This window comes from Lycium barbarum, chromosome 2, assembly GCF_019175385.1.
Source record: "Lycium barbarum isolate Lr01 chromosome 2, ASM1917538v2, whole genome shotgun sequence".
NCBI classification, from domain to species: Eukaryota; Viridiplantae; Streptophyta; class Magnoliopsida; order Solanales; family Solanaceae; genus Lycium; species Lycium barbarum.
In genome coordinates this window covers 103,291,652-103,314,152 of record NC_083338.1, presented here as the reverse complement: position 1 = coordinate 103,314,152, position 22,501 = coordinate 103,291,652, and the positions used below count along the sequence as shown (strand labels likewise).

The following is a 22,501-nucleotide window of genomic DNA, read 5'->3' as shown; positions in this document are numbered from 1 at the left end:
TTAATTAACATTACAACTGATAAAAACTTTCTCTTCAAGGGAAGAATTATAAGAGATATATTTACCGTATGTAAATTGTAATTATTCTAAAGATTAGTGAGGTACTAAGAGATATACTTAGAAATATGCGATATCTGGTAGCTCCGAAGCAAAGCTGCAGGCCCAAGCTTGCAACTAAGTATTATTGGAAGCGCTTTGGCACTTACTAAAATTCAATATTTTAGTGGCTGCTTTTTCTTTTGATAAGTTTTATTTTATTGGCGGCTTTTTTGTAGAGGCAGCAATCAAGATCGACTTTAAAGTTAATAATAATGATATCTTTGGATGGATTTTTGAACTTACTATTTAAAGAGAGCTGCTTGCCGAGAGAAGGCCATATAGTATTATCGATAAAAATATTTTAAGTTTATAATTTAGTCCATTATTTATTCTGTAAATTTCACCAGTGATCTTTCAACTTTGGATCTAGCACACAAAAGTCACTTTTCTATTTTGTGTCACATTATAGTCATCCAACTTAAAGTTTATCACACAAAAATCACTTTTCTATTTTTCGTTACATAAAAATCATCTAACTTTGGTTAAAGTTAACCAAAAGTAAATCTCACTTTAATCTTTATATTTTGTACCGAAAATATGACTTTGGCCAAGTTAACTAATTTACATTTAATATGTTTTATTAAGCTAACTAACTATTGTGAGTAGCATGTCATATTTCTGGTACAGAATATAAAATTCTAAGTGAAATTTACTAGTTAATCTGAACAGAGTTAGATGAACTTTATGCAGCAAAAAGTAGAAAAGTAACTTTTTTGTGATAAACTCAAAGTTGGATGAGCAACGGTGTACTCATTCCTCCTCTGTTATACGACCTTACAATTCTAAAAAGATTTCAAAGAAATTCATTTGGTATCTTTGTACTAAATGTATCTTTTAGTCTATGAGCTGCATGCATCACGACTAATGCTTCTTTTAGTCTATGAGCTGCATGCATCACGACTAATGCTTCTCAAGGGGCTGAGAAAAATATAAGTAGATATTGATCAATTCAAAGTTTTAAGGCAATAAGTGAAGTAGTTGAAAACCTTTATAAGTTACTTTGGGTCATATATTTGCAACACCTTTCTTCAGACATACGTGGTCTGGTTCCAGGGTTTGTTTCTTCCTTTTTTATTTGAGAAACTTGATTATTAAGACGAGTTAATAGCTCAATTGGTTGAATTATGACAAAGTGATTCGATGGATCAAGTTGATAGAGAGAAACTACGAGTAAAAGGATAATTATTAGAGACATGAAAGATTCAGTTGGCTAGAACTAGAGAGAAATTTGTGGCGCGACATTGTTTTTCCATTTTATAGAAGCGAAATATCTTATTATGTAAGGTAGAACTTTGAATCACTGAGCTGCTCCAACATTGATGTGAATGCCTTTTGAACTATCTCGAATTTAGGTAAGGGTTAACAACAGAGACATGGGATTACAGAAAGATCAGTTGCGTGTCACCCTTAAGGGTAGCTCAAATTTATGCCTTACAAAATGATCGAGTCAAATGATAAAGACATGAATTGATAACAATTAAGCTTTGCAATTAACAGATCTGATTCTGATCAAACATGGAAATGATGTAATTGATGGTGTATGAAATTTAAAAACATACAAAGACATTCTTGCCAAATTACAAATATCACAAAGAAAAGGAATTTAAAACACCACTCAGAGTTGCATCGTCTCTGGTTAGCAATCCATGAGGACTTACTAGACAGAGCAATATTATTTAGTGTCTCATACAAAGACATTTGCATAAAAATAAATTTTGTTGCTGGTGCTAAGCTTTCCATTCAAGCATTACTCATGTAAAGAGATTTCAAGTGTATCTTCTCACATCTCACTTATGAGAGAAGCAGTAGTATTAGTTTCAGCAGAAATGTCCCAAACTCTATCAGAAACTCCAAAGTTGAGGTTATATTTTGGCTGCTTGTTGGGGGAAAACAATCCAAAATGTTTCTCCAACTCTGGATTCTTGTTATTCTCATCAAACATGGCAAATATGTAAGTCTCAATGGGTCCAGGCTTTCTTGGACTACCCTCTTTTGCATGCTGAATTAAGTTCCTCAAGTAAGTTGCTGCATTGTCTGTTGTGGCTCCAAATGCACCAGCAGATGGCCATCCACTCTCTGACACAACAATTCCTACAGAACCCCCTCCTGATCGATCCATTGCAGCATACACGGAATCCAACATAGCATCAAATAAGTTTCTATATTGGCGTGAACCATCTTGTACAACCACATTAGGTGCTGTAAAAAGAGCATAGGGAAGAGAAATCTGTCCTGGATTACCAGAATAGCTAAAATAAGGGTAAATGTTAACGAGCAAAGGAGCGCGCGTGTCCCTTAAGAATCCAACAATTGGATCAGTAAACCACCTAGCATCGTTCCTAAACGAACCCTGTGATGGTGGATAAGAGTTGCCTATCAAGGTCATGTCTACTGATGTTGAGACTTTGACGTTGTTTCCCAGACCAGCTTCCCCAACTGCTCTATAAATGTTTACCATAGCAGGAATAAGAAATGAGGTAAGGTATGATGTGCCTGTGACGGGGCTGATTTCATTCCCAACAGCAATGTACTTAATTTTAACATCTGGCCAGAAATCTTTAACGTTCTTTTGTACCCACCATTTTGCATGTTCTATGCCGGAAGCAATGTGTTTGACATCTGAATTGGGAAGTCCTAGGATAACTTCAATGTTGGATCCTTTTAAGGCTTGTAAAGCTCCATGATTTGGATCATAAAGCCTCAGTCTTCCTATGTTTCTTGACTTGTAGAGCTGTATAACTTCCTGATGATTTGGCAAGTTGTTCCCCATCATTCCATAGCAAACACCTATCGATTGAGCCCCTGCTCAATAAGAATTAGAAATGGCGTTAGAAACTTTACCAATTATGGAATTCCAATAGACATGGTAGGTCCCCTTCCCAGGGGCAGATGTAGTAGATATGTTATAGGCAAACGTTGCATATACTATGTTGTAGGCATAGACGGATCAAGAATTTAAGCCATGTGAATTCAATCTTTAAGGTACTTCAAATTGAACTCAATTTTTTAAAGTTATATGTTCAAATATATTATTTGCAACTCCGTCCGGTTTAAAAAAAACTTTAGCCTTTAGCACAAACTTTAAGAAAATATTAACTCCCAGAAAGAAATAAGTATTTTGATTAAACTACCCTTAATTAAAATTTTCATATTGCTATTAACTTGACACATTGGGATCCGGTCACTTAGCACTTACTAAGGGTAAATCTGGAAAAATAAAATTACTTCTTAATTGATTAGGTAAGTGAACACTTATTTTGACCCATAATGAAAAGGCTAAGTGGACACTTATTATGAACCAGAGGGAGTACAATTTTCGTGGATTATTACTCATAAATGTATTTTCCCTATATATAATACTGGGTTCAAATGAGGTGCCGTAGCCTTATAGTTCTTCCGAATTCAGTAGCTTCGGCTCTGACCCTATATATGTGTCCAAAATTCACTAAACAAATACAAACAATGTATTTTGAGCCCAATAAATCAAATACGCAGTGGCAGAATACCGAACATTAACCCGTAAAGTTCAAATGTTGGATCTGCCTCTACCACCCCTCAAATTGGAAAAGCTTGTGAGGTCTACCGGGATGACTTATGTCCAAACGAAAATTGTGCAAGTTAATATGGGAAAAGATACATACAAGTAATTTGACACTAAAAAATAAGCAGATAACTATCAACAACATTTAGATTTTGCATACAAAAATGGTAAGAAAATATTTTTGAGTCGGAAATTCAAGTATTTAACCAGAAACCTGCTATGTCAATGCTGCTGGCAAAAAGTAATCCGAGAAGCATGATAGCAGCCATTTGAGTAGTAGTATGTTTACATGAGCTAGTAGCCATGATGATTGATGAGAAGAAGGTTAGTTGGTTGAAACTAAGATGAATTTCGAGCTATTTATAGTGAGACATCCATGAGTATAATATTCAAGTGGAATATTATTATTATTTTGTTAAGAGCCGCCAGGTGACCTGGTAATTCATATGTCCATGTATAGAGTTCTAACTTTCTTGGTCAACTTGATCTTTGTGTGGAAAAAATAAAATGAGCTTGATGATGTACACGTTTGAAACTTGATCCAAAGGTGCCTTAATTACTACCTTGACTTTACAAAAGAAAATATAAGCTTGTTACGACTAGTTTCTTTCATCCGCCACAAACCATGCCACTGAGGAATTGCTAACTAATTATCGTTTCCAAGTTACAGCTAATTATAAAATTCGCGATAGTTCGTCTTATAGTTTCTCCACGTAAATATTTACTCGCATCAGTTGTTTACATTAAATTAAACAATTTAACTTTGATCCTTAAAATTTAAAATGAAAGAATACATAGCACGCATGCGACCATAGTTTAAGTAACAAATGTGTGTATGAAAGACAATCTTGCATTCTATGATTTGATATTAACACTTGAATATTTGATAAATCTTTACCCTCGTTGCTGACTTTTTACTTCATTTATTTGAGGAAAAAAAAGGGTTTCTCGATCGTGAAGACTTAGTGAATATGGCATGCAGACTCTGGGAAGGCCAGGGAATCAGTAACTTTTTGCTTCATTGTATTTTGTAGGGGAAAATTAAAAGATTGACCACACGTGTTTAATTTGTTAATATTAGTTGAGGTGTAAATTAAGACTTAGAAATATCCGATGTCTTGGAAACTCAGAATAGCAGGCCCCAGTTGAAATAAAGTATTATTGGAAGAGGTTTGGGACTTACGTGATAGTAAAAAAAAGTCATTATATTAATGGCGGCTTTTATTTTAGAGGTCTTATTTTAATGGCGGCTCTACTGAGGCGGCATCTAAGAAGATGGACTTTAAGTTCTTTTTATTATAATAATGATATATGGATAGTGTTTTCTCAACTAACTATCTAAAGAAAAGCTACCTGCGATATTGGACCATTTAGAATTTCAAATGATACTATTTTATGTTTGGGAAGAAATCACCAATACCTATAGAAGATAAAAAAAGAATTACCCACTGCCATTACTTCCTTCGTCCGAATTTATGGGTTACTTTTCCGATTTCGAGATTCAAATAATTTTTTTTCCGTAAATTTTTCATATATCTTCTAAATATTTTACATTGTCAATTATTATGACTTATATCACTTTTTGCGTAGCTCCAAATATGTAAATTTACTTCAAAAAAACCTAAAGCATGCTTGAATTCACATTCAAAATGAAATTGTTTGACGCTCAAAATTCGAACTGTTCCACATAAATTGGGTATCACGACCCAAAATCTCATTTGTACCGCGAGAGCACCTAACCCAAACCCAACCCTTAGGCGAACCCCAAATCGATACAAGTCCAAATAAGTGTCAAATAAATACGGAATGTAAAGAAATACAACCGAAGGTACTTAATAGTCTTAATAAACTTAATAGAAATATGTCTAAGTCCAAAACACTCCCCAAAACCTGGAAGTCACAAGTACAGAGCACTAATCCGAATACAAGTCTAAATAATACACAAATACTGTCTGAAGTAATGAAAGACAGAAAGTAAAGATAAGAGGGAGTCTAGCGTCGTGGAACCATCATCCGCTCACCCTAAACTCCAAGAAAGCGCTCCAACGGATCTACAGGCCTCGATCTCCACTCATGCTCGGATATGAACCTGCACACAAAAGGTGCAGCAAGTGTAGAGTGAGTAGGGAAGCACGTGTACCTAGCAACATCGTTGACCCAGCCTAAACTATAGCGATGACGAGAGTTGGTACTTCCAATACTCCTCTTTATGCTTAGTTAGTCTCAAGTTCACAGTTTATTAGCATTCAACAAACAAAGAAGGTATCCACAACTCAATCAGTTCATAAAGTTCATTCCTTTCTAAGTATAGTCGTAAAGATTCAGTCTTTAAGGCAAATATAAGTGTAAAGATCCCATCTTTCCATCAATTAGGACATGTATAAGTATAAAGATCTCATTTTGATATTAATTCAGACAAGTGTAAGTATAAAAATCCCATCTTTCCATCATTTAGCGCATATATGGCATGAAATTAAGTCAAACAAGCTTAATGGCATGAGGTGTAAAGGAATGTATGCAATGCAAGTGAATAATATGCAATGCAATGCATGGCCATATGTACTGGTATACACACGCTCATGCAGTAGGTTTCAGGTGACCTATGGGGGACCCATGAGGTCTATATATCCACCCGGAATACCAAATCTCCCAGATCACATCGGGTCCCAGCCGATAGGCTCACTCCATCGATGTACCATATCCAATATCCGGCCTCCCGAGACCCTTTCTTGTATTTCATCAATCAAATGCCAATAAAATCATGAAGTGTGAATGGACATGCATACACTGTACAAATGCATAACATCGAGTCAATATCAAGATTATAGGTCTTTTTTCATACTTTAGATGAGATATGGAGTGATGAATGCAAATCAAGTCAATATTCACAAGTGTTCAATAAAACATGACCATCAAAGCCCAAATAAGCAAAAACGTATCAACCTAATGGATTTATCCACCATCTTCATGTCCCGAAGAATAAACACATAAGCTCAGTCACTTTGTATCATTCTTTTATTTTAGTTATCCATACAAGTACATAGGTACCCATACAAGTGCTTGTCACCTCGCTAGTACAACACCCCAATTTCCCCATTACGCCCTTTAATTACATTAACCAACACATAACACTATATAAAGGGTCTAGTAAGTCTCAACTTCCCTTCCGAACGAGCTCAATCTGTTCAAATACGATATCTACATAATAATACGAGTCTATTGATACCTATATTGTCATTTAAAGGATTCGGGTCCGAAAATGCAACCCAAAACCCCATCCCAACCCTAAGTTAAAATGGTAATTTCATTGTAAAATCGAGTTAAATATGGTCAAATTATTACTCTACGAAGTTATACGAATCCAACAATACCCATATTCCTATAGTTTAGTCCGGAACTCAAAAAGGAACCCAAAAAGAATTTAAGCTTAAATTCATCTTACCCATAGTCCAATTAGTCAAGATCCCAAAAATCATGAAGTTCTAACCACAATTTAATCCTCAATTTCATAAATCTCAATAAAACTCATTTCCATGGAAACCCTTATTTTACTATTTAGAAATCATGGAAAGAATCATAAATTAATGGAAGGAATAATTAATAATCACTTAGATTAAGGTTAAGAACCTACCCCAATGAAGCACCTTGAAAATATCACTTGAAATCTCTCTAATCTGAGCTCTATAGTTTATGAAATGGTTTTAGGAAAGTGAAACTTGAAATGGGGGATTTATTTGTGTCCAGGTCTGAAATTCCCTTCGCGAACGCAACCCACATTTACGAACATAAGCCTTACCCAGCCCAACTCATCGCGATAGCGACAAGCCTATCGCGAACGCAATGGGTCGGCTGACCTGGCCCATCCCCTCTTCATTCTTCGCGAACATGAGCTCAAGCTCAAGCTCGCGACCGCGACCCTCTTGGTAAACCAAGCCTCGCGAATGCGAGCCTTCTACGCGAACGTGTAGAAGGAAACCAGCAACAGCTGAAAACCAGAAAATTTGATTCTTCCGAATTCCAATCAAACACCTGAAACTCATTCGGAATCCCCCGGACACAAACAAAATATGCATTTCAATCATATATCACGCTACGAACTCGCTTGCGCACTCAGAATTTTCAAAAGAGATCATCTTGACTCGGGGTTGACCAAGGTCAACTCCAAAGCATCAAAATCGTGGTCAACCCCAAAACATCAAAATCTCATATTTCCAACCAAAGACTCAAAACATACCCGAACACCAGAACCAAAGGTTCGACTAAGTCAAAAATTACATTTCAGACCTAACGGAATCGACGAAACTTTGAAAATGATGCATTTATACATGATGTTGACTTTGGTCAAACATCTTCATTTCCTTAACTTAGAAAACTTTGATTTCATTAAAACCAATTCAAAACTCGCCTGATTGCCTCGGGAACCGCTGCACCCATCCTCGCAAATCATAAATACCAAAATGAAACTACGGGAAGGGTAATTTGGGGAAAATAAGGAAAAAAAGATCAAAATGACTGAGCGAGTCGTTACATCAGATACTACTTAAAATAGCGTTCATCCTTGAACGGTAAAAGATAGAAAAGATACCTTGATCCTCAAAAAGCTAGAGATATCTAGACCGCGTATCCGACTCGGTCTCTCAATTAGCCTCATCAACTGGACAATGCCTCTATTGGCGTTTTACTGAAGCTATTTCTTTTGGTCTCAACTTCCGAACATGTCTGTCCAAAATGCAAAATGGCTATCGGCTCCTCCTCATAAGTCAAATTCTGAGCAAGCAGCACTGAGTCCCACCTAATCAGATGAGAAGCATCCGAATGGTACTTCTTTAGTATTGAAACATGAAAAGCTGGGTGAACAACCGACAAACCCGGAGGCAAAGAAAACTCATAAGCTGCTTCCCCAATACGCTGAATAATCTCAAACGGGCCAATAAACCTCGAACTTAACTTCCTTTCTTCCCGAACCTCATTAAGCCCTTCATGGGTGAAACCTTCAACAGAACTGGCTCCCCAATCATGAACTCCAAATCACGAGCCCTCCAGTCCGTATAACTCTTTTGCCTACTCTCAGCCGTAAGAATTCTATCCTGAATCAACTTAACTTTATCCAAGGAACCCCTCAACAAATCTGTATCCCAAGGCCTAACGATACGCTCAAATTACACCTCAATTATGGCGTAAGGCGGTCGGTGTCAAATATAGTAACCCAACTACGTTGGGGTCGAATCCCACAGGGAATACAGTGTGAAATAAGTACTAATTATATATGTTACTAATCTCTAAAGTCTTTAGTTCTATTCCGACTAGGGTAGAAAAAGGGTTTTGGTTTGTATTCGCTATTTTGAAGTATTTGGAAATTGTTTGGATTAGAAGAACCAAAGTTGTGTTCCCGCTGTGATTATATGTTATGCTATAAGTATCAATATGGTATATTTCTAATGGGTGGTGGTTATGTATGCACTTAATCTCTAATGCACTTCCTAATATTTTTCAATAGTTAGAAAGTATTTCTTTTCATGATTTTCCCAAATATAGAAAATTTGCAAGTACAGCCGATTAAATATGCCAAGTAGAACTCATCTTATCCCTAAGTGAGTTCATTAAACGGGGGTTAGCATCCCGAGTCCTTGTTATATTATTTCAACTCAAATCCTAGTTCATCTTTCCAAATAAAATTAGGGTTTGTGCATAAGTGTTTGCAACCACTAATTAACAATGAATATGAGAATTAATAAAACACATCACAACCCATTATATATATATATATATATATATCACTACTGGAAAATAGTCTTATGGCAACGCCGAGAAAACCGTTGCTATAGATATCAGAACCGTTGCAAGAGATTTATAGCAACGGTTTAAGGTGCGTTCCATCTGCTCACGTGCCCATATATCTATGGCAACGGTTTCAGCAACGGTTGGTAAAACACGTTGCTATAGCCATATCTACAGCAACGGTTGCTCCTCTTTCTGATGCAACGAGTTTTGTGTGTTAGTTGGAACGGTTTCCAACTGTCCCCATAGACCTTTAAGCAACGACTTTTGAAGCTATTGCAACGGTTTCGTAGAGGTTATTGCAACATGCTTTTTCCTTTATTGCAATGGTTTTTGTCTATTGCAACGGCCTTTTTTTTGGTACAAAAATCCTGTGCAATTATTTGGAAAATCCTATTGCAACGGTTCTCATGACCTATTGCAACGGTTTATCTGAAATAGTGGCCCTAGTTATATATATATATACACGCATTACAAATTCAATAAATCAGAAAGCACAATTTTTCATAATCCAAAATATCCAACATTCATCATAATCCAAAATGTCCAACATTAATTCATAGTCCAAAATATATATCCAACATTCCTAATCCAACATACCCGTAAAAGCAAAATGTTCAACCTAAAATGCATAGTCAAGTTTTACATTTCATGATTTAGGATAAGTTTCAACATGTTCGATAGCAAAAAGATTCTTAGAACATGTACAAGCTTCATAAAAGATCTTCTCAAGTAAGATCAACGTGTTCGTTGTCTCCTTCCCTTTCTTCATTTTCGACACCTACAAAAAAGAATGAATAATGTCACTACCCTTCAAACGCACACGCACATAATACAAAGATACAACTTATTATAAACGGATACCAATTTTATACTACAATTTAAATACAGAAAAAAATCAATATCAACCAAAACGGAGAAAGAGAGACAAGTCGTACAATATGCTTAAAATTACACAAACAACTCGAGGAATTAAAAAATAATACGAAGACCTTCACTGATACATTTTGAAAATAATCAGGCTAACTGGTCTAGTTTTTCACATCAGAAATGCAGTGAGTTGATGATGACTACAGTATGTGATGACACCTGCATCATGTTTTTGAGGGAATTCTGGTGGATGTTGTTTTCTAATAATGAAGGGATGGAGCAAATTTTGATGCTGGTTATTGGTATAAAGGAAGTGAGTAGATGGAAAAATAAGGAAATCAGAAATATTGGTGATTCAGGTATGGTACAGGTAGGGACATGGTTCGGGTCTGCAGTGACTAACTTGTATACTCATGATCCTAGTCTAATGGGATATGAAGAGGTACATCATAGTATGCTACTTAATTAGTTGCACAAAGGCTGGACAGCTTGTGCAAATAAGGTGGTTGTTGATGGATGGCTGCTGTGATGGTATCAGAAGCGTGTATAACTTTGTATTATTGTTATTGCACCGCAAGAGGTCCGGACAAGAATGCAAGATATACCAGAGACAACATACAAGGACACAAGACAAGGCCATGCATGCAAGACTCCTACTGGTTTTTTCAAAGAAAGACTGCAGCAACCGGTAGCAGTTCAGCACTATTGCTGGTTTTTTGCATTGCTGCATATTTGTGCACCAAAGGGACCAGACTTGGGACACATACAAAATTTCAGCAGGTGCAGCAGATTAACAGCAAAATTGCACTTCAAAGAAATAATTTTCTTAGCAAGATTGGTCAAAAACTGGTTTATTATTCAGAATAGTAGGCTGGACAGCTTGTGCAAATAAGGTGGTTGTTGGTGGATGGCTGCTGTGATGGTATCAGAAGCATGTATTACTTTGTATTATTGGTATTGCACCTCAACAGGTCCGGACAACAATGCAAGATATACCAGAGACAACATACAAGGACACAAGACAAGGCCATACATTCAAGATTCCTGCTAGTTTTTCCAAAGAAAGACTGCAGCAACTGCTAGCAGTTCAGCCCTATTGCTGGTTTTTTGCATTGCTGCCAATTTGTGCACCAAAGGGACCAGACTTGGGACACATACAAAATTTCAGCAGGTCCAGCACATTAACAGAAAAATTGCACTTCAAAGAAACAATTTTCTTAGCAAGATTGGTCAAAAACTAGCTTATTATTTAGAACAGTTGATGTAATTCTATTTCCACCACCTACTGGAATGTATGGATTTCTGTAGTTAGACAAGTTCACTTTATCATTCTAATTAGGCTAGATCTGTTTCCTCCAGTAATTTAGCATTTTTGACAGAAAAGATCTGTTATTTTTTTCCTTTTTTTTTTCAATATAACCCTTAAGCCCTAGGTTTTAAATATTTGTATGGAAAAGTGGAATTTTGAACCCAAGACCTTAATGACTTTGATAAAATGGAGCAAATAGCTTATCTGAGCTAATTTTGCATCATAAACTAAGGTGGTAAAGTGAAGCCTATGCTAGAAATTAGCCAACCTTAATCAAGTCATAAGACTGTCATCTTATTCTAGAAATGTTCGGCAAATAAGATGAACTAGGATTTATCACCAGAAAAGATGTTTCTATTAAACCAAGCATGATAGATTTACCATGTCCACTTAAAAAAAGAGGTTCTGTTGGTTGAGATGTGATGTTATAAAAGCTAGAATAAATTAGTTTAATTCAAGTTAAAATATGGCAAACAAGTTGTAGCAAGTTAAAGACTAGTAATGTTCTTTGCAGGATTATCCCCAGCTTTTAGCTTTAAGAATTTGCTACCCTATACTCTATAAGGCACATATACAACATGCTAAGGGGTGACTTACCAAGGGTTTGGTGGAGGAAAATGACCTGCAGCAATGCTGGTTATCCTAGATGGGTATTTGTGCTCTATCTCATAAGCCAAGGCAAGCTTTATACTAGTGATAGATTGCTAAAGTGAGGCATGATCAATGACCAAACATGTCTAATGTGTGAAGCTACTGAGGAATCCATTCAACATTTTTTTTTAAATGTCCTATCTCTTCTTATATCTGGTGCAAAATTCTTAAATTGCAAGGTTATACTAGACATGCAATGAGATGGCATGATGAACTACAATGTGCTGTGAACTTTGCTACAAACAAAAGCTCTAAGGCAAAGATATATAGGATGCCAATGGCTGCCACTGTCCCCTACATATGGGAAAACAGAAACAACAAAGTCTTTTAGAATTCTTGGTGACCAAGTTGTGAGGATAATTATCTAGGATGTTTTATGTCGAGTAAATACCTTTCCTAGGCTGGCTAGAATGATGGTCACTCTCAATTTTTATCCTTAGCTTCCTACACAGTATAGGTGTTATATGTTGGTAGTGTTTGATTCGAAAGGTAGTAGTTGTTTGCTGGTGTTTAGTTGAGGCTAAAACTGGGGCTGTCCAGTTCTAGAGGGTCTAGTTTGTTTGTAAATATTATCCATGGTAATAAAATGTTTTACTTACCCCCCCCAAAAAAAAAAGACTTGCTACCCTTTTTCAGTTTGCCTTTCAACAATCCAAACACATACAAACTCATGAATGAACAAGAAAAAACTTAACAGTAAAAGACATATAGAGAAATACAAATAATCATCCAAGCAAACTTTGATTCCTTTTTCTTTTCAGGAAAAAGTCTACTTTTCAGTAATGTCAGCAAGAAAAAATCAGCTAGCATAAGAAAATCAAAAAAACAAGCAAGCATAAGATTTCACTAAGTTTAGGCAAGAAAGAGATCAGAATAAGTCTGACCTTGATTGTTACCAGGTGTAGAGGAAGCTTCTCCGGGTGAGCGAACACTGAACCTTAACATATTAGGATCAAGTCGGAATTATGGATTTAGCTGCTGAATTTTTGCAATGACTTTCATTGTAATATCTTGTTCCATGGTATCCTTTTACGTGTTGAATTTTTCCTGCATTCTTTGTTTCATCCTCTCTTCTATCTCCTCCATTTTTTTCTCCATTTCATCAGTAACATTTGAAGAGAGTCCAGTATCCGCCGCTTTCTGTTTCAAGAGAGTCTTGGTAACCCCACGTCCATACAATCTTACTCGACCTGGATGATCAGGTCCCATTACTGATACATATGCGTCAACTGATTGACTGCCATCTTCACTTTCTTGAGTTTCTATTCTCTCCATTTCAGCCTACAAATCAGATTGAAGAGAAGGGGGCTCAAGTAAATAAAACTAATCCAATATTTAAGAACAATCAAATGATATCGATAAACCTTTAAATAGAAAATTTCGTACTATTTTGCTAGCCGTATCTTCATATGAGTCCTTGTATACTCGGCCTGGTTTCCTTCTTCTAGTAGCCACAAAAAACTCCTTACTAGACAAAGCTTCAGGATTTTCCTTCTTTTTTTTTCTAGTTAGATAAAAGATAGCATAAAAATCTTCCCAAGTAAAGTCAACAAGTTCATAGTAAATGAACAATCCAAGAAAACACCAAACCTCGTGGATTATAGCAAAACTTGTTTTGCCAACAGTGTGTGGATACCTCAACTTTTTTCGATTCTCTGTATTTTTTCTGGACATGTCCTGCAAAAATATGAGTTAGTGAAATAATAGAAGCCAAAAGTTATATAGATGAAGGGCATAAATTGAATATCTGAAGGTTGCTACTGGTTGCTAGTTACTGCGAAGACATGTTGTTTGTACCATCGAATGTATATAGGAGATGATAAGGGATTTTCAGCTACTGTGATCCAGTACTCGTCTCATTCAAGATTTTTGCCTAATGTATCACTTTCTAGTTTCTAAAGACTTCATGAGTAGGTGAAAATACGTCGAATCACGAAAAAAGGGAACGTTAAAGCAGCAGTTTATGAGTGCCTTACATTTAGACGACCAAAATAAAAGTAAGGCATGAAAAGGAAAGACAAGGTGGAAGGAGTTTGTCACCAATACTTAAATATGAAACAAAATAAACAAATAAAGAACCAAAAAGAGAAATATAGATGATGTTATCATTTAGCTTATGTGGCCATTACAACCAAAATCACAAAAATTCCCCATGAAACAGCAATGTAATTCCCATTTTCAACAAATCAACAAACTGCTATAACCCCATATATCTAATGAGAATTAATACACTAAGATGGCATACTCAATATTTTTTCAAGGAGACACCTGCTACTCTCAACAACTTATCGAAACAGCTGAAAGTTGTCATAACATATCTTCACATCATCCACAAGCTATGCACGATTCCTTTTGTGTATAACTTTACATAATTATATCAACGGTAAGATCTATAGATGATGTTATCATTTAGCTTATGTGGCCATTACAACAAAAATCACAAAAAAAAAATCAGATATCTTTTGCTTTTGAATAAGGCACTAATTTAAAGAAAAGAAAGTTGTCAATGATTTATATCTTACTTGAGCCGCATCGGAGTTCCAATATTCGAGGAGAGCCTTAAATTGAGATTCTGAAACTTCTTTAGGCCTTTTTGCCATTCGAATTTCGTCATTGGCATAGCGATAGTAGTGTTTCTTCTTCAACCCATTCTTATACTTTCTCCAAGCAAGTTGAATTGTTCGCAAAGACCATTCTTTCGCAACTTTAGGAAGGTCATATTTCTTCTACAATTTGGTGCAATTGGGTTAGTGCAAAAAATCTGAAATATTTTCAAGTAAAAATTGGAACATTGAGAAATTCAAACCATGGTATAGTTCCACATATCATCATGTGTCTTCAATTTCTTCCATTTAAACACATTCAGAGGACAGAAGGTCCCATTCCTTGCCAATGTGCCGAGGAAGCTACCCAACTCTTTCACAATTGCTTCAGTAGGACCAATGGGTTGGTGCAACTCATTTAGCACGATCAGTTTGCGCTCACTCTGTCCATGTACAATTTGCATTTGTGTTCCACCTCTTTTTCTTTTTTGAGTGGAAGGGCCTGTAATAATATGAACCAAACAGTTTATAGTTATGCAGACAATTGGTCCGGACCTATTTCAAATTTAGTAATTTTAGAACATGAGCCTGCTTGCTTATGAACTATTTTTAGTAAGATAAAAATTAATTCTAAAACTAAATCCAGACAATACAACTATCAGATTTTATAAGCTAAAGACTAATTCTAATTTCAAGTGCATGTAGTTTAAATCTGTAAAATCTTGCCTCCTTCGCCAGATTGGTCATTTGCTTTAAGATTAGTAGAATCATGTGGATCTTGTTGGATTTGTTCATTAACTGCTTGTAATGCAGGAATGCTGGAAAGTTGTAAGGTTTGTTGCACTTGTTCTTGTGCTTCTCGTGATTCAGGAGTGGTGGAATCCAACAAGACTTGCTCATGTACTGTTTGTGCTGCAAGACAAATAGAATCGGGACACACTTGCTGCACTTGTTCCACTTCAGATCCAGCTGGAATGTAGTTTGGGTTCTGCTTGTGCTTGTAATGCTTATCATTTGACTTATTAACATAAGGTTCTGGAATGTATTTTGTGTTTTGCTTGTGCTTGTGATTCAAAACTCTTTGGCTTAGCAAAGATGAAACTGATCCAGGTGGAATGAAGTTTGAGTTCTTAACTCTCTTGATTTTTCTTAAACTCCCGTCTTGATTCATGATTACTCAAGTCTCTGCAAGTTTTAGAATATGAAATATAAAATTGGTTAGCAGAATGTCAGTGCTGTAAACGAAATCAATCAGAATGGCAGTAGGATTATATTATCTAGTACTATTGTGACACAAACTAGGACTATGAACTCGAGTTCTACTATAAGTAGGCAGGGCATTAATCTAAGTAGAAATAGATAAAAGTTCACACAAAATAGGCAAATTAACAGTCAAACAGAAATATGATTTGCTTGCATTAAGAAGGGATATTCTTGTAGAAATTCAAGAAAAGATCATAAAATATGTATGAAAAAAGGAATTTATCAGACGCTCAAAATAAAAAATGAAACAATGATGAGCATATATAAAAAGAGTTCAGAACTTTATTGTCTAATCATTTTCCTCCATGGAATCCCAATCAGCATCATCGAACTCATCCTCCTCTTCCGATGTTTCCATAATTGTATCTTCTGAATGTTGTGCATTAGATGGAATATCAACGACATCAGCGGGCACATCTTCTCTTGACCATCTAACGTCACCGTCATCTAATCTAGTTGAGGGACCAGTGTCATCATTAGGCTCCCTCCAAAATGTGTCTCCTATATTAGGACAATTCTCTTTCTCTAGATCATACAAATCAACAGGGACTTTATTCCTTGCATAATAAACATCTTTCTCAACTGGATCCGCCACATAAAAAACTTGATGAACTTGTGATGCCAACACAAAAGGATCATCTTTACTGCATAACTTATTGAAGTATACCCGAGTTAACCCATATTCATCTACTTCATTATGAAACCAATCACATCTAAACAGTACAACACTAAAATGGCCATAATAATCAATCTCAATGATATCTTGAATAACTCCATAATAAATAACCTCTCCATCTATGGGATTTTGGTCCCTAGAACTAGCAAAACTATCTGTTGTTGCTGCTAGCGTCACTCCACTATTTTGAGTCTTTCGTGGGGCATCCCGACTTTTTGTATGAAATCGGTATTCATTAATGAAATATGCAGTGTATCTCTTGCCCACCACATTAGGCATTCTAGATAGCCATATTAGATAATCGGGTACTTCAACATTTTTAACTTTCTCTTCAAACCAACTGCTGAATTCCCGACTATGATTCCTTGCTCTTGCCCATGCGTTTGATCTAGTATGATTACTCATTACATTCTTATGTTCCCTGCAATCATGAATATTTGAAATTTAATATTTAGGACTTTATAAATTGAGCTTAACAAGCGTTATCATAACGAAATAAATGAAGTTTAAAATATAAGTAATTGTTATGTATTTGATCTCACTCGATAAACTTTCAACTTGTTCATCTCCAGTGTTGAATAAAGCATATCGATGTGCCTCATAACGTAACTGTGGATCCATCATAAAAGTCGAATTCTTTTTCTTCTCAATTCCAATTGGATGACCTATCTTAGGGAATATAGGTGACAAATTCTGAGCACATTCATCATCCTCAGTCTCGTACCTACTGAATCTTGTCTTCACACCATCGAGTAGGTATCTTGAACAAAAGGTCAAGCACTCTTCAGCCAAAAAACCCTCTGCTATTGATGCGTGATGTGGCGTGATTTTACGCCACATCGATGCTTTTTAACTATACGTTTTACTTGTTTTTAAGCAAGTCTATGTCATTTTACGTAGTTTTTGTCATGTTTCAGGTAATACGAGGTCCCTAGAGCCTAAGTGTGGAAAACAAGCAAAAAAGTTGCAAAACTGGAATTTACTGGAGGTTCTGGAAAATATCGTGGAAAAATACTCTGCGCGATCGCGCAGAGTACCCACGCGATCGCGCCCACGCGGGAAATATACTCCACGCGATCGCGCTGGAATTTAACGCGATCGCGCCTATGCGCGTTGTTAATTCCACGCGATCGCATAGTATCGACACGCGATCGCGATGAAGGGAGCAGTGGAAGCTGACGTCATCCACGCGATCGCGCAGACACATGGCGCGATCGCGATGAAGGATTTTCGACAATTTCGACCAGAACTCGGATTTTGACGATTTCTTCCATTCCAGTACATATAAATAGAAAATTAGGGCAAAACATGAGACATCTTTGGCAGCTCCCACAAGTTCGAGGCTAGGGTTCCTACAAAAAATGTTCTCTCTTCTTTTTAATCCTTGTTGATGGAAATCTCTTGGTGACAATTAAGATTGATACTCTTGTTGTGCTTATTTATTCATTTGCATTGTTCTTAATCAAGTAAGTGTTTGCTATTTTAATTATTCTTGTTCTTGAATGTTTTCATTGGATTAGCTAACCTTTGAACTCGCCCATTTACTTTGTTTGAAACTCGGAAGAGGAAGAACGGAGTTGGGATAGAATAATTAACATGAATTTGGGGCGTTAACCCTCATCTAATGGAAGTTGACCTAGGAATAGGCAATACCACTTGTAGCCATATTCGGGTGTTCTTAATGCTCCTAATTGCTTGAGGGATCTTCAATTGGGTAGTCTAGTTAATCTTCGGAAGAAGTTAATTTAGAGTCATTATCCGAGGCTAAATAACATAAACTTGCTATTATTTACAATTCGTGAAATAGATTGGATCGTTACTTGAGAAGTAGTTTCCCTTCTTCCGTTCTTGTTGCCATTGATCAATTTACTTGCTTTGTAGATTAGAATTTATATTTCCATATTTTATAAAAACCTTATCAAAAACAACCATTGATGCGTTCGGGCATAGCTATTGTTAGTGATAATTCCTAATCTGCTTAAATCACCTACATATTGTTCTCTGTGGGATTCGACCCCGACTCATAGTTGGGTAAATTATATTTGCATACGACCGTGCCCATTCTTATTAATAGGGTGGATTTGGACGTTATCAAAAATGGCGCCGCTGCCGGGGAACAATTGGTGTATTTTGGCTAATCTAGGAAATAAGCTAACTTGCTTTGAACCGAACCCGTAAATATTTGTATAAGTGTTTTCTGTGTTTTATTATATATATATAAAAAAAAATGGAATCTTGGAATGAAAATGGGTTTGATGGTTGTAATCCATATTTTGATGACCCATGTCCATATTGTGGAGGACCCCACTTTTGGCAAGATTGTGAATATGCTCCCGGGAGAGAGATGTGTGCACCGTCTCAATCCTATGATGAGAGTATTTGTAATATATGTGGTGGTCAAGGTGGACATTGGGGTGATTGTCCCAATTATTTCACTTCCCCTCCCCCTAGTTGTTCTAACGAAAATGCTAGTTGTGCTTTTGAGTTTGATAGGAACAATGATATGGCAAACGAAGGGCAAAGTACCGAATATGAAGGTATCATGGAATTGCTCCAAGCATACTTTGACCGGGAAAGGGAGGAGGAGCGAGAACTCGTCGGGCAATCCATTTTGGAAATGAACAAATCACTTGAGGATGAAAAATTTTCAATTTCCATGGATGTGCCTATTCTTCAAAATGAAGTAGTTGAAGAAGAGATTTCAAATTTACAAGATGAGCCCGGAAATTCTTGTGACCACAACGAGAGTTGTGAAATTGAAGAAATGGTTCAACTTGAAGAAAATGAGCTAAGTCATGAAGAAGAAATTTCCAATTCTCGAAAAGAGGAAATTGAGGAAATGTTGAATGGCATTATGGCGAGAAATGAAAAATATGGGAAGATTGTGGCCAATTGGTGGGAAGTAGTTCAACATGGAGATGATGAAACTGTCCAAAACATGGATTTCTCCATGTTAGGATTTTTACAAGCTTTGGACGATTCTCACCATGAAGAAAAACTTGACAAAGAGGAAATTTTGAGCCAAGATTGGCTAATGAATCAAGCTCAACAACTTGAAGCCTATGAAAATCACCGTGAAGGCTTTTCACGGATGATGGAAGAATATCTAAAAATGCATGTTGAGCAAAGTCAAGAAATGGAGTCACTTGAAATTGCTATTCAAAAATTGGAGGCCGAATTGAATGCAAAGATTGAGGAATGTAACACTCAATATCAAAAGGCCATGGATAGTAGTTTTAAGTTGGTTTCCAATGAAGAAGTGGCCACTATTGATTTTCAAGAGCTAATCATAAATTACCAACCAACAAATCCTAGAATAGTGAATGATGCCGAGATTGAAGAAATGATACTAGAGTTGCATAAAAAAGTTCATGACATCGTTTTTGAAGACTCTAGTTCATTAATGGGTAAGAATGTCAAAATTCATGCAAACTTGGAATTTGAGCGCGTTGGACCACATTCGAGCCATTTTTCAACATTGTGCTTGGTTGATGATATGAAAGTTGAACTAACCGAGCCAATAGAGAATTTTGGATATGAAGAAGAAAGCGTTTTTATTTTAAAGTTTGCTATGCCAAGAAGACAAAATGGCATTCCTCACTCAAAGGCCAAAATGTGCAAAATGAGACATCCGAGAGTTGGCCTATTTGTTTTTCTGCCACCGCCCCATGAGCGTCATTATAATCTTGATTCAAAGTTGGGGCGCAAATTCATAAGCTCCAAATGGCGAGAAAAGCGGTAAAGTTGGTATCCGTCGTGCCGCGACGTTAACTTAAGCGCTTGGTGGGAGGCAACCCATCGTTTTTAAATTTTTAATCATTTTTTTTTAAATTTGATTTTTTAAAATTGTTTAGTTTATGATTTGTGACTAATCTGCAAAATTTCATAATTTTTGGAATTGTTTTGAATAGGTTGAGTTTTCAGAACAGCCACAAATCAGTAGCTGCTGGTTTCTGCTTATTTTCTGAACTGCTGGTTTTTGGCCGAATTTTACTCTTCGCGATCGCGCCAAGAACCCACGCGATCGCGTCTAAAAATAAAAAATAAAAAAAAATTACTCTTCGCGATCGCACCACATCATCACGCGATCGCGCAGAGGCGCGTTTCCAGGTTTCAAAACAGAGTAAAGAAAGGGCAAAACGGCTTAACCCCTCATTTCCTCCACTTTTTCTCAAAAACAAAAAAATTCTCTCTCAATTTTCTCTCCAATTCAACTTCAATTTTTAAGAAGAATTCTTCAACTTGCAACCACAAGGTATGTGATTCTTTCATTGTCTTGTTCCTAGGGTTGTTTTTATCATCTTTCCATGTTAGAAATTGTGAAAGAAAAATTTTCTTCCACTTGTTTAAGCAAGAAAATGTGATGAAATTGCTGAATTTCTTGTCATGTGAAGTGTTGTTTGTTGTGAGTAATGTGAGTTGAGAGATGGGTGTTGATATGAAGAAAAAAATGGGGCAAAATACAAGCTTAAAATCGTTGAATCGAAGCCCCAAAAATCATGCACGCCACCTGTTTGTCAAAATGTTTCTGAGAATCTGAAAAGACTCTGCGCGATCGCGCTGAAAATAGACGCGATCGCGCTGAATAATTTCTGAAAAATTACGCGATCGCGTCATGTTGAACCGCGATCGCGGTGAACAAAATTCTCAAATTGGCGCGATCGCGCCTGGTTGCCACGCGATCGCGATTAAGAAAAAGTGGCAGTGCCCAAACAGAATGCTCGTTCAGAGCTGCTCAAAACTTGGGGGACAAATTTCCTTAACCCAACTCCTCATTATACATCATTGTAGGTGTTCATATGCATTGTGTTTGTTTTGTAGGTACTTAAACTTAAAAAAATGGCTTCATCATCCAGTGCTGCCCAAGTACCCTTGATTGAATATTATGACACCACCACCTTCCAGTCAGCAAAATGTTCGAAGCTGTATGATAGGCTGCTGGGAAAGAGCTTCATTGAAGAGAGGGGCTTTGTAACAGAAAATTTGGAAGAAAATATGCCCGAGTTCTATGGAAGGTTGGTAACAAGCGGCTGGATACGCTTTGCAGATGAACCAATCAGGGCAAACCATACCCTTGTGCGGAGCAACTCCAGTTCAGAGGGTGAGCAGAGATGACCATAGCACGCAGTGCTAGGAGGTATGAAAAAAAAAAAAAATTCTGTGTTGATGTACTGTAGTGAGGACACTGCAAGTTTTTTAGTTAGGGGTAGGAACCTCCTCGGCTTTTCTTTGCCAGAGTTCTTTTCCTGAGGGGGGTTTTATTTTGTTGAAACTGGCATGTTTAGGATGTTACTTAGGTTGAATAGAGTAATTTTGTTTTATTTGGTACTACTTGGCAACTAATGGCATGTATTGTGTTTTGTTGAAATTTTTGGACCCCTCGAAAAGTTGAAAAATGCATACTTAGAACAGTTATTGTCTGACATGATTGATTCTTTATATGACATTGTGATTATTGGGGTGTTGTGTGTGATGAATTACTACTTAGGAAGTCACAAGTGTAAAAATTATTGTCCTTATGCCGATGTGTGTGTGAAGTGTTAGTTTGATTCTGTTTATGCATGTATAATCTAGAACTTGCCCGGTTGGTCTTGTTTGAAATGCGAAAGTTAGTTTGGTTGTGAAATGATCTTAGGCTTTCTTTGTTGAAATAGTCACTTTGCCTAAATAAGCCTTACCAAAAGTGTTAAATACCCTTAGTTTCCCTTTTGAGCCTTTTTGACCTTTTTCTTGGCTAGCAAATTATGAAACCTTACCCTTTGTGAAATTAA

General features: G+C 36.6%; 1 protein-coding gene and 1 long non-coding RNA gene across 2 annotated transcripts; both read right to left on the bottom strand.

The window, feature by feature from the left end:
• Positions 1-1,602: 1,602 nt before the first annotated feature.
• On the bottom strand, positions 1,603-4,014 carry LOC132626706 (glucan endo-1,3-beta-glucosidase, basic). The gene is made up of 2 exons (XM_060341661.1): positions 3,855-4,014; positions 1,603-2,901 (listed from the first exon to the last, which is right to left on the bottom strand). Exons 1-2 carry the CDS (start codon positions 3,943-3,945, stop codon positions 1,880-1,882), a joined length of 1,113 nt encoding a protein of 370 aa, XP_060197644.1. The 5' UTR covers positions 3,946-4,014; the 3' UTR covers positions 1,603-1,879.
• A 9,275-nt stretch (positions 4,015-13,289) lies between these two features.
• LOC132621145 (uncharacterized) lies at positions 13,290-14,931 on the bottom strand. Its single transcript, XR_009575432.1, has 4 exons — positions 14,771-14,931; positions 13,839-13,925; positions 13,635-13,752; positions 13,290-13,529 (listed from the first exon to the last, which is right to left on the bottom strand). It is a non-coding gene; the product is annotated as an uncharacterized LOC132621145 (long non-coding RNA).
• Between the last annotated feature and the right edge of the window lie 7,570 nt (positions 14,932-22,501).

What these genes read in the sequence shown, in the direction of transcription:
- LOC132626706 (XM_060341661.1), bottom strand. Translation starts at nt 3,945, where the DNA reads ATGGCTACTAGCTCATGTAAACATACTACTACTCAAATGGCTGCTATC. An exon ending in CAGCAGCATTGACATAGCAG is followed by an intron (nt 2,902 to 3,854) that starts GTTTCTGGTTAA and finishes CTTATTGAGCAG; the next exon opens with GGGCTCAATCGATAGGTGTT.